This window comes from Strix aluco, chromosome 2 (genome assembly GCF_031877795.1).
Source record: "Strix aluco isolate bStrAlu1 chromosome 2, bStrAlu1.hap1, whole genome shotgun sequence".
NCBI lineage: Eukaryota > Metazoa > Chordata > Aves > Strigiformes > Strigidae > Strix > Strix aluco.
The window spans coordinates 107,244,000-107,257,284 of NC_133932.1; the positions used below are offsets into that span (position 1 = coordinate 107,244,000).

General features: G+C 43.1%; 1 protein-coding gene across 1 annotated transcript; it reads left to right on the forward strand.

The window, feature by feature from the left end:
* The first annotated feature begins 926 nt into the window (after window positions 1–926).
* Window positions 927–12,450, forward strand: CYSLTR2 (cysteinyl leukotriene receptor 2). Its single transcript, XM_074816957.1, has 2 exons — window positions 927–1,058; window positions 9,314–12,450. Exon 2 carries the CDS (start codon window positions 9,340–9,342, stop codon window positions 10,270–10,272), a length of 933 nt encoding a protein of 310 aa, XP_074673058.1. The 5' UTR covers window positions 927–1,058; window positions 9,314–9,339; the 3' UTR covers window positions 10,273–12,450.
* Window positions 12,451–13,285: the final 835 nt, after the last annotated feature.

Below are 13,285 nucleotides of genomic sequence, written 5' to 3' on the forward strand. Positions count from 1 at the left end.
CAAGTCCATGTGTACAACCAGAGTGAAGAGCAATAAATGAGAATCAAGCACAAGTGGGCAATGGAGGAGAGATTACAATCATTATCTGGAGCACTTTTGGGCATAGACAACTATAAATGTGGGTGGTGGGAAGGTTTTTTGGGAGAGTCCCCATCCACTGAGCTGTGGTAAGCAGCCATGTGTGGGCTCCTAACCTGCTGCTGATATGAAATACAACACAGCAGCCAGGAAGCACTTGAATGTGTCTGGGCCACCTGCATGTGCTGACAGCATAGAAGAGGAATAACCAGCTGTTATACCTATAGTATGTAGATACCTATTTCACAACTGCTCAGAACACCCATCTGTGCAGTCAACATTGCTCCACTGAGAAGTGGTTAAACGTTAAGGGGGAGTAAAGTATTCACTGCAGCCGCTTGCTCATGGCCTAACAGAGCTGTGTATTCTGTTCCTATCAAAATGAAAGGAAAATTAGTCCCTCAGCTCTGTAAAGTCAGCCTTGAACTATGAGGTGAACGAGATGATGCACCAATTCCTAGCAGCCTGCTTACAATTTTGTTTTTCCTGTGATTTCTGCATGAAAAGCCTGGGAAATGACCCCAGCATGTGTTCTCTCCATAATTCCCAGAACTACATCTCTAACGATCCATGTGAAGCTTATTCAGGGATCTCCGCTAATATTTTGAGGAATTCTGATTACTGAAAGCACATATATAGAAGTGTGGGCCCAAATACAGGAATCCAGAAAGCTTCCCAACATGCCACGTAGCTGCAGAGCCTCTTTCATTGGGTGAAAATTATGAAAGATTGCCATGTGATTGCTAGCACCACTCCTTGAGCTGAGAACATTTCTCTCTTAACAAGATGTAAGATCTTTTAATCAGGATTTACTTCCCTTTCCTACTGCTCATTGCTTTTCTGTGACTTCTGCATAAATAACACTTGGGTTTTGTGTCAAGTTTTTGTGCTTTTCCATTCCACTAACAAAACTGAAAGTTGTGAGCGACAGCAAGAAGAAGAAGGAAATACTGAACACACCAGAAGACACAAGAGCTGAGGTAGGACAAGATTTGTCTGCTTTTTCTGATGTAGATAAAAATGGTTGCAATGATTAAAATACAAACTACTTATATTTCTTATTACTGGCAGTAAGCTTTTTATTTGCCAGAAGCTGTGATCATTGACTAAACCTGTCTATGACAAAGCTGGTCTTGAGAATATTTTTGGCAGAAAAAAGGGTGGATTTATGTAACTAGGAAAGTTTGCCAGATGGAAGATATCAAATTGTGGATCTGATTAAGTGAATCTCATTTTTTAACTAAATGAAAAATATATATTAGGTTTATGGGAAACTTTTAAAATAAAAGGTGTTAAATGTCAGACTTTTTTTTCATTATTGTGCATATAGAAAGGTTAATAAAATGCCAGTTTTGCTAAATTTAGTGTTAATTCTAAATATTATATTTTGTTACATTTACTCTTGGCAATGCTGCTCTTAAAACACAAAGTGAATGCTAGAAAGAAAGCCAGTGGGAACTTTAAAAAAACATGAGAACTTCTGTTTTTCTTGGAAGCTCAGTGGCAAATGCAAGTGGTCTCCTGTATAGCAGCGATATCATAACTGGCTTCCTATTTGGCTAATGACATGAGATGGTGGTGTCTGAGGTCTTCTTAAGACAGAGAGTTATTGTGATAGATGCAGAGAGCATGTCTTTTTCCTGGCATACAAGAGGATTTATATTTTTATCACTTAACATAGCAAAGAACTGTATTTTGCATGAACAGCCTGATTTCCCTATTTAACTTTGCATTTGCAGAAGACCTTATTAAAAATAGGTTCTTTGGTAATTCCTCATGTTATAGTGAATGCAGTGTTTCAGAGCAGCAGGTCCAAGTTTGGAAATGGAGAGTTTCATATTTACACCTTTAGAGACAGTGGAGGTTTCATATTTACACCTTTAGCAGCAGCACCTCTCTACCACACCTCTTCAAAAGGAACCTGTCCTTCTGTCCACGCATGGCATAGAAATCGATCCCATTGTCTGCTGAGCTGCTGGATGACTTGATTGACTGCCCTCCACTAGATCTGAGGGTAGCCCAGGGCTGCTGACTGTTGCCACTTTCCCAGTAATAGCTTTTTGACATACAGGGTGGAATCTCTGTATTAATATCAAACCAGGCTTTGGTCTCACTTCCCAGGAGGAATTAGGGGTAACACAGTGAAGTCAACTGTGGTTGTTACACTGCCAGGAACTAGAAGCAAATTGTGACTGTAAGAAGTGTGCTGACAGCTCAGAACAATGTCCATCTAGCCCAGTATTCAGTCTCTGATGATGGCAACAGGAGACGCTGGTTAGACACAACATGAGAGCCTGATCACCTTCCAAAGGGCTTTCCCCAGCTTCCTGACTGCTGTCCATGAGCACTGGGGATTACATCCCTGTCCAGTCTTTTGTTTCCCATTTATTGTCCTCGCATTTGTTCAATCCTGTTTTGACACTGTTGAGCCACCTGCCTGCACTGCCTGATGTGGCAGCAAGCTCCCAGCACTGCCCACTCCTCGCTGCATGGAGGAGAACTCTCTTTTATCTGTTTGAAAGAAGACTCCCAAAAATTCTGCTGAGCACTCCAAGTCCCAGTACTGCAGAACCCTGTGAATAACAGTGCACATTCACACCATCACAGAATCACAGAATCATCTAGGTTGGAAAGGACCTTGAAGATCCAACACCTTTGTGACTCTAAACCTTGACCACATCCTTCTTCAGCCTCCTCCTATCCATACTGAAGAGTCTCAGGCTTTTTAGTTCTTGCTCTGTCTCCTTGATCATTTCACTTGCCCCTCTCTACACCTTCTCTAACTCCATAATCTCTTTTTTTTTTGGGTGTAGAGACCAGATGCATGAAGATTTTATACAAGGTGGTAACATGCTTTGTTCTCCATAGCCTTCTTGATGATGCCCTTCATTTTTCTGACATTTTTGGTTGCTTCTGCTGCTGCAGCCAATGCAGAAATTACTTCAGTAAATGGTCAGTGATGCCAATGCCAAATGCCCTGTCCAGCCAGTTTCAAGTTTGTATCATGCAGGTTTAGATCATTTTTCTCAGCATGCATCACTTCACATTAAAATACGCTAACACTTATCTACCACTCTTTCGGCGTGGCATCTGCTAACCCACATAACTGTCTTCTCCAGGTTATTGATAAAGATATTGAATAAATCTGGTCCAAGTACCAAATCCTAGAGAACACCATTGCTGATTCATTAAGACCCACACTTTGCTTCTTACCCTTCAGCCAGCTTTCAGTCCATAAAAGGACATGCCTTCCAGCTCTCTGGCAGCTTAGTTCCATCAGAAACCCTTGGTGCAAAGCTTTGTCAAAGGCTTTGACAAATGCAACTGTATAAATGAATACATATCCATATATACATATAAAATGACTACTGGCCCCCTTCATCCATCATCCTCACAGTCCTTCAGCAGGTGAGTAGGACAGGATCACCCTGTTCAGAAGAGGTGCTGACTCTTTCTCAGCAGACTGGTGTTTCCACAAGCTCAGCACCTTCATTCTTTATTACAGACCCCCCCCAACATACCAGAGGTGGAAATCAGTCTCAGCGGTCAGTAGCTCCCAGCACTGAGACTGACTCATGGCACTCGAGCTGCCCTCTCAAGTCCTTCATGTAGACAAGCCAGTCCTCTGGCACAACGCCTGATTGTAATGGTGGGTTATGTGCCTTGGCTGTCAGTCTCACATCTGAGATCCTTTGGGATACTCATATGAATGCCATCTGGTCCTGATTACTTACTGGCCTCCCACTTACCTGGTCAGTTTAATATTTCCTGCACACATCCCTCAAGTGGAGCTGGCTCCTTTGACCTGTTTGCTGCATCAGGCGTGAAAATACCCCAACATCTTTGGTGGGGAAGAGTGACCTCACTGAGTTTCTCTGCTATGGTCTTGCTGTCGCTAAGAGATCTTTTGCCGCCAAGCAACCCTGTCAGTTTCCTGGTAGTCTTTCATCTTTCAGTGGTACAAAACTTACTGGCAGCCTGAGCATCCTTTACCAGGTGCTTTTCACTTTTTTTTTTGTTAATGCTCTTAGTTTTCTCTCTGTATTTGATCTGTCATAATACAGGCTTTCCTGATCTCCCTATTTGGACAAGACTTCTGCTTTCTAAATGGTGATCTTTTCCCTATCATAGTCTTGCTAATTATTCTACTGATAGACATCTGGCTCAATATTTATTAAAATGTCTATTTCTTTTGGAATGTAGGCTTCTAACACATGTTTTGTTGAAATTTATGTTTGTTTTTCTAAACAGACCCCAAAATTATGTAGGCTTCTTCCTTCTGGGACTGCTCCTCTGTCCCACAACACTGCCAAATGTAGCTCTACTGTGATTGTTGCTACAGAGCTCCCTTCATCAAAACCTTCTTGAACCAGGACCTGTGCAGCACTAAAGATCAAATGTAGAATACATCTTGTGTTGTGTATTTGTCTGCAGAACTAATTATTCTAGGAATCAGCCATTTGTTGCATATGGGACATTATATCTCATTGGGCTGCAGCATCTCATCTTTGTAAAGGCATCCAAAATCTCCTGCTATTGCTACCTGCTTTCAGCTTCCTGCTCTCACTTAACATTTTCTGACAACTGTCATCATCATCATGAGCAGTTCGGTAGTGCATTCCTAGTACTATATTTTTATTATTAGAGTATGAGATGTCTGCCTACAAGAACTCTGTAGCGCTTCTCTTTAGCCATGGTATTTTTATGCTGCTGCAAGTTACATAGTCCTTCATGAACAGTGCCACTCCTCCACCTGTGCATCCTACATTATCATTACCATAAAGCTGGTAGCATGGCAACACAGTCTTCTATTGATTATTTTCTCTCCAGCAGGTCTCTGAGGTTCCCCTTGTACTAGGGTTGCTGCCTCAAGCCAAGCCCTCCATCTCCCCCGTCTCATTTTGGGCTTTGAGCATCGGTGCAGAATTACATGTAAGATTTCCTTTTGATCAGTCACTCAAGATAGCATGTGACAGCCAACTGATTTGCGGGCAGTTGGATTTGCCTTCTCTAGTTATTGCAGCTGGGCTTTATTTCCCTCCTGGCCTTGTCAGAGGTGCATTGGATGTCAGTTCAATGCCCTCTCAGGTCTCATCAGTCCAGCCCACTTGCTCTCTCATGCCCATCAGCTCCCCTGTTGCTTCTAATTAAATACTCCTCTGCAAAGCTCTCATTCTGCAGTCCCAGCAGCCTGGCTCCTCTCTGGCTACAGTTCAGTCTCTCATTTCTGTATCGCTTGCCTTTATCCCAAAAGATGCCTCAGTACCTTACATACCTAAATTTCTCCTCTCTACTACCTCATGCGTGCACTGAAACTCTGACCTGAGCTTCTCTCTTGCCTTGTAGCTGAGCCCCGAAGATCCTACCTTCATCCCTGGTGACCTCAATGACCACAGCCACCACTGGTTCCTCTTCTGCACCCCAAAGTAATCTGCACAGACATATCATGAGGTCTGCTTCCTGGGCAGACCTGCTCCTGCCCCACTCCTGCTGAGCCACTCTTGCCTGGAGAGAGCCAGCCTTGTCCTTCCACACCCCCAGCCCCTTGCCCTGCACACACACGCACAAAACCTGCCCTGGGGAGGCAGCCATACACATTGCATACTGGGCAGTTTACAGGATAGCCCCCACTCTGCTACTAGACTGCTAGCTGCATCCTAGGCTTAAAATCTGGTAGTTTTAGAGCACTTTTAGTAGTTTAGTATCTCCTTAAGTTAAACAAATCTCCTCTCACTTTTGCTCTATCAGTTTCCCACCTGGTTTCTGCACCCATTTGTTAAGGGTGTTAGATTCACCTTAGGCAAGGAATGTCTTTCTGTTATCCCCTTGTCTTAAATCACACTCAAGCCAGGCTAAGATAAAAGGCAAAATATTTCTTCATAATAAATAGACATAATTTGTAATGAAAGGTACATTTTTATTTATAAAATCCATACTAATCAAGCTGTAAATATTTCTAAGAGACTTCACAGAGGTAAAGAAAAGAAAAAAACCCACCCAAACTCTACATCTAATCTGCTTACGCAGCAGTTATTTCAGAAAAGCCTCCTTTTTTCTTGTTTAGCTGATGTGCTCTCTCTCTTCTGCCAGGGTGGTTGTCAGAACCTCGGGACATGTCAGCTGCTTCTACTTGATAGCTTCCATCAGGGAAACTCATATATAGAAAAATGTCTCCTGCTAGGGAGTTTCCATCAGAGAAGTCTTGCAGTACCACTTAAGAGAGATTCTCATTTCAGATTGTCCCTTTCTCTCCCTCTTTTTTCTCAGAGGGCTGTTAGATCTTGCCACCAATCTCCCTTCTGAAGCCTTCTGGGGCACTCTATAGGTCTAGTCTCTCAGCCAAAACCCACCCTGTTTGTTCCTGACCCAGGAGGCAGTCTGAACGCTCTTGCTGAAAACAAAGTTTATTGCCTGTCCTTACATATACCATTCTTTCTCTTATCTAGGGGATAATGAACAGCTGGCTAATGAACAGCTCTTGGCTTCAAGGAGGGATAAAATTCTCCCCTTCTCCTCTGTGGTTGCTTGAGATAGACCTGTACAAAATATATCTTTCACTGCACCTTCCTTTCTACATCACAGTTAAGTAGGAGCATCTACATATGATAATTACATGGGTCATTCCTGGCCCTTGACTGAGGGGCAGGCACCATGGTAGTTAACAGCTTTCAGATGACTGGTCCCCAGCTTCTTTCTCTTAGACATCCCATAACAACTTGTAAGTTTTGTTTGGATAACTTGGAGTCTGACTACTGGATTTCTTGCCAGGCCCATGAATGCTGAGTTTTCTCAATTACACATGTGCATCTGGTTTCCTAAGGGTCTTTAGCTGGCAGGAGAAATGAGGAGCACAAAATAGTTTTAATGGTAGTTAGCTAGATAACCTCATGTGAAGAGCCTGAGCAAAATACCTCAGCCTCTGTGCTTGTAGTGCTCTCTCCAGGGTGCAGGGACCAAGGGCTTTTCATCAACTGAATTTTCATTGCCCTAATCCCATTCTTCAGCAGATCGTGTCAGGTCACAAGCCATCACTCGTGGTGCTCAGCAGGGCCTTGAATTTGCCCACAGTCTAAGTTCTTCATCCTTGTTTGGCTCCTCTATCTCACAGGCTTCACAGAATAGTGTTTGGTGTCCCACAAAACAGGAATGTTTCAACAGGCATAGGTATTCTCTTGTGGTTTGGGGTTTCTAAAGGCAAGGATGCTTGGGCCATAGCAAAATGACTCTCCCTTTGCAGTACCTCAGGCTGCAATGTTTCCCTGAAAATAGGGACATCAGCTTCAATCAGGAGAAAAGCTGGTCCTTGATCCGACACAGAAAACCTGTGTATCAGTCACTTTGTACAGAAAATCAAAACCGTTCAAAACTCGTCTGATTGCAAAAGATTTGTGTTAGGAAGTATACCTTGTCTCTCCCCTCTGCAGGGGAAGAGGATCTCAAGTGAGGAGATTTCCTTTAGGAGCACGTGTTTAATGAGTCAGGGGCTTTGCTGAGCCCCAATATCAAATTTGCCCACTTCCAGTCTTCAGTGTTTCTAAGTGCAATAGATATTATTATCTTTATTTTCTGGAGGGATAATTTCAGGCCCTGCAGGGAATGGTATGACGTTGGTGTGAGTAAATGTTCCCCTTCCCCAGGCCACCACACTCCCATCTTGCGATGGAGGGGGTAAGTCCTGCTCCTTGGGAGCCCAGCCTGAGGGTTATGCTTCCCATGCTCCCCAATGCAGTGGAGCCAGATAAAAGATGACTGCTGGGGCACATCTGGTTGCTATATTAAGGAATCCACATGAACTCTGAGACACCACCTTGAAGATACCATGGGCTGCTCTGAACATAGCTCAGGTTCCCACACCATGGCTTGAGTTCACAAATTAGCTCCTGTTTACAGCACACTGGAATACTGCACTGGGTAACTGGGAGTCCAGAGCACTCAAACCTCGAGTCAACTTTGCCCCCTAGGGACACTCCACCTGTGCAAATAAATTAATTTCAAACTGTGAAGCCAGTGAGGTCCAGAATAAGAGATACAATGCAGTCATGTACCATCAACCCTTTATCACTCTCGCTGGAGCAAATGAAAAGCTTCTTTTTCATGCATCTAGAAATGCCATATAGTTCTGGGTTTTACACTAAAATATTCCATGCCTCACCTTTAGAATATGTTGGCAGATGCAGAGAGGGAATTGCTCCCACTATTAAACAAGCAACAATAGTGAAACCTTCCTTTGAAGATACTACTAGCTACAGGTCAGCTGAGAGAAGAAATCAGAAGTTCAGCAAGGAAATAGACCCTAATGAGAAAAAAAAAATTATTTAGAGTGTTTTAGTCATGAGTGGCTTTGATTTGATTGAATTATAGCCTCATAGGAGGAAAAATATCACTCTCTGTGAACACAGTCCATTTTCTCACAGGCCATTTTCATTACGGCTGCAAACGTGGGCTGTCCTGGAAGCTGCAGTGCGTGTAGATGACTGTCTGATGCAGAGCAGCTGAGCACAAAAGAGGTTGAGAAAGTGGTAAATGAAGCAAAGGCCCCACAAAAAAGAGACATAGAAAGCCATCAGAAACTTACAAGGAAGAAGAAATACTGTGTAAGGAGGAGAGAGTTAAAAAAGAACCATACATAACTAGCACAGTATTTACGCAGTGTTTAAGGTCAAAATGTCCTTAATTTATACATTCTGATGTATATCAATATACCTCTGGTATTGCTCATGAAAGTTCAGTGACATGCTGCCAACAACAAACTAGAAGAATTTCACTAGTTCCAAAAGGCAACTTCAGTTCTTTGGGCTTTTCATCCTAATTTGAAATGCAGACCTACCAGTGACAGTGATTTCTTTTCTGATCAGGTTTTGATGTTTCCATGGTAGGTAACGGGGGACTCAAAACTTCCCTGCTATAAAATAGCTGACAGCAAGTTGTCTTGTTTTGTACAGAGAAGATCAGAGAATTGCCATTAAAACACACACATAGCACTTTAAAAGGCAACACTTTCATAGGTTGAGACAACAACCAGTAATACTGAAACTGTTCAGAGATGACTTGGGGCTTTATGCCTTGAGATGTGTATTTACTGGGACATCATAAGAAATTACTCATTAATGAACCCTTACTTTCCACTGCCCTCTGCATCTTGAAATCTCTGCCCCCAGCAAAACAGTCCTGAATATCTGAACTCCCTGCCTGGCCTGTAACCCAGCACTCACACCACTTCTTTTTACTTTGGCAGAAAGACAGAAAGCCTGGCTCTAGACTATGAATATTTCCGAGATGGCACTAGACAACAACTTCACTAACAGCTCCTTTAACTGTACGATTGACAGCTTCAAGCAAGTAATTTATCCCATCATGTATCTCTTTATCTTCTGCCTGGGTGTTGTTGGAAATGGCCTCTCCATTTATGTTTTCTTCCAGCCTTCACAGAGGAAGACCTCAGTAAACATTTACATGCAGAACTTGGCTGTTTCAGATCTCATGTTCGTGAGCACTTTGCCCTTTCGGGCCTCATATTTCCTGTTGGGATCACGTTGGATATTTGGTGATATCGTCTGCAGGATCATGACTTACACCTTGTACGTGAACATGTACTGCAGCATTTATTTTCTCACTGTGCTCAGTGTGGTTCGTTTCATAGCCATCGTCTACCCGTTCAAACACTGGAAAGTAACCAACATAAAGTATGCCAGGATAACATGCGCAGCCATATGGGTCTTCGTGCTGGCAGCCTCCAGCCCTCTGTTAAGCAAGGAAATCGCTGGGTACAGCAACCCAGCCAAGTGCTTGGACCTCCACCCTTCCAGCACGCACAGGCTCCTCATGATGAACAGCTTTGTCCTCATCGTGGGCTTCATTCTGCCATTTTTCACAATTATTGTCTGCTACATCTTTGCAATCAAAGCGTTGCTCAAGTCCAAGACTCCACAGCACAAGAAGGCAGTCTGTCACAAGAAGGCACTGTCCACCATCATCATCACTCTCATCCTCTTCCTCCTCTGTTTCCTGCCATATCACATACTGCGAACTGCCCACCTGATGCACAGCAGCTGCAGCCAGGCCAGCCTGCCCGTGCACAAAGCACTGGTGGTTGCTCTCTGCCTTGCTGCCATGAACAGCTGCCTTGATCCTGTCCTCTATTACTTTGCGGCTGAAAATTTCAAAGCGAGAATCAGAAGTTTGTACCACAGGTAGCTCATGCAGAACTGCAAAATTATATATATACAGACCCGAAGGGACATCTAGACTGGGTCTAGAGGCTGTGTGGTACTAGCCAGCCTGCAGCCATGCTGCTCAGTGCCAGGCATCTCTGGTGCAAAAGTGTCTTGAAGAGAACTTGTTGGGGATGGCCAAAACTGAGGAAAGATGATCAGAGGTCAGCTGATGATCCCTTCTATGATGTCCTCTTCTATTTGGCAGTGTAAAACACCTCTAGTGTTCATCCTCCCCAGGGCAAGTGATTGAAAGGGATTTACCTTGCTACTAGAGCCCATTTATTTAATTTCACTATACTCAGCCAGTGACTTGAAGGGAGACTGCTCACGTACCCACCTCAGTGTTTGTGTCTGAATCTCTCTGTGCTCCATTTCCCTGTGTGTGCAGAGGTGCATGGTTCAGATGCTGCGATACTCAACAGGTTCATAGCACCCTGTCAGTTCCCTTTGCCAACACGGGCCAAAGGTCTGAACATAACAGAAATGTAAAGCATCACTTATACTTTCTGCTGAGGCTGACTTACTTACAAAGCAGGCAGAGAGCCAAACAGTACCCAGTACAGGCTCAGGCTGTTCAGAAGACATTAACATTTTAAAATTTTCCACTCTGAGGAGACCACCAACTTATTTTGCTTAACATTTTACTGATTGTCGAGTGAGATAATGATTTCAACCAAACCGCATCAGCATAGAGCGCTATGAGTAAGATGGCTGCTGGTAGCAAGGGCAGGGTTCAGGCACACGAAGCATTAGGCTGCACCCTGCAGCTTTCCACGTGTGTGCTGACCCCTTCAAGGCCATTGTAGCACTTGTTTTACACTCACTGTTGCCAGTGCTTTTCTGAAAGCTGAGGTTAGGCAACTCAGTTCCCATGTAGGGATCCAAACAGGCAGCTAGGGAGTGGTTTCCTCCAGGTAAACCAGTCTGACAGCAAACTGCTGCCAAAGGAGTCCCTAATCCCTCACGTCCTGCCTGCTCCAAGGGGGAAACTGGTCCCTTTTTTCATAGGATTAACTTCCAGCTGTCCCTGACATCAAAGACGCACCAATGCAACAGGGAAGCACTAAGCCAGGAACAGGAGGAAAAACAGGAGGCAGGGGAGGAGGAGGAGGGTTGTTTTAGAAAGCAATGGGAAGCTACACCTATGTGGTCTTTGGAAAATCTCACCAAATGGCTGCCTGAATTTTTAAGTTTAGATTTTGTTTTTAATGACCTCATTTTTTAATAAAAAAAGACAAAAAGTTTTGTCATATTTTCCAGGAAAACAGCCTGTCTCATATGAAAACTAGCAAAAATGCTGAAAGCCTACCCTCCCTGTGAAATCCACCCAAAAGAATGGTTCTGTCAGTGAAGATACTTTTTCAGTGCTCTAAACTTATTTGGAGAAAGCACTCTATAAGCTGAACGTTATTGCTCCCAAACAAAAATAACTGCAGCTAGCTATTTTCAGGTCTGTGTGAAATATGCAGAAAACAAATCATTGCTGGTCAGGTGGAAAAGTACTTGGCAAATCACGGGGAAAGTCACATTTTTCTTGACTAGCTAAGGGTTATGTTCAATTGCAGAGTCAATCTATTTTGGTCACTTTATGCTGCCTTTGATGTAAGCACAGAGTTTTATCATAAGTCTTCCCTAAAGTCCATGCTCCAAATCCTTATTTCAATAACTCTGTGGCATACCTGAGAACTGACCACATGAACTCCTGCAGTGCTTGGTCCCATGCTGTTGAAGGAGAAGGGAATATTACCACTAGTTTGCAATCGGAATGAGATTGAGATGGTAGCTTATGCAGGGCTGGGATAGAGGACAAATAATTGGAAGGAAGGGGGCAAACTTTTTCCACGGTTTTTCCCTGCCAGGAGTAGACCTAAGCAGGGACAAGTGACAATCTTGGAGCCTCTGACAAGATACTGTACATCTTAAATACTACAAGGGAATGGAAAAACGTAGCCACCCTCTAATCTCACTAGCGTATTTTTGTCTGTATCCATCCAAACACACCCTATTATCAGATTGCATCTGGATATTGCATCTAGAAGATATATGTATCTCACTTATGAGGTCACTTTTTTTTGTATTGACTATGCTACGACTTTGTTAGCAATTGAATTAACTGTCAAACCTGTGTTTTAATAAACTAGATTTACTAGTTGCTGAAGATATGTTTTTTATTGATTGCACAACTAACACAGAATATCCTCAGAGTACAGGGGGAGAAAGACCAAGAAACAGATATTGAGCTTCTGTAAGTGGGCCATCATTTCACAAGAGAGAAATGTCTTTGGAGGTGGGAGAGCATCGTGCTGCCTTCTTCATGTCACCAGCAAAATAGTGGGGAATATCAGTCAAAATCTGGGGTGAAGATAGAGTAATAGATTTTTTTAGTTACGATTTACTTGCAAAAGGATTCAAGACCATCCTTGTTAGAGATCCTCACACGCAACCTTAACAACACTTGCATAACATGCCACTTTCCCATTTACTGCCATATCTGCATTTGGTATTCTTGCATGTCTCCATTCACGGAGCTGAAGACCAGTGTTCTTCACTGTGGAAGTATCATAGTAAAAAATGTAGTAAAAAAAGACACCATATTTATTCTGAAAAATAAGCTCCTGACAGTTAAATTACTAGCAATGCCTCTAGGTCCCTCAAGAGACCACCTACCCCTTAAAAAGTATTTTGATATGTTTCCTCAATTTTCCAGGAGACAAAACTCTAAGAATAGCTACGTGTCTAGAAAGTTAAAGCAATACTAAACTTTTGAGCTTGAAGGAGACATAAGAGCAGGAAACAAAGTCTTTAAATAACTGGTATCCCTAAGAGACAACAAATGTCCTAACTTCTTATGCATGTTTTCCTGTCATTCAGGGAAGCCCTGTTATTTCTAGACAAAGGTAATTTTTCACACCAGAGACAAACAGATATTTTCTGAAGTAATCTTGCTGCAGCCTGAACCACTTGACCCTCAGAACAAGGAAATCCCACTCTTT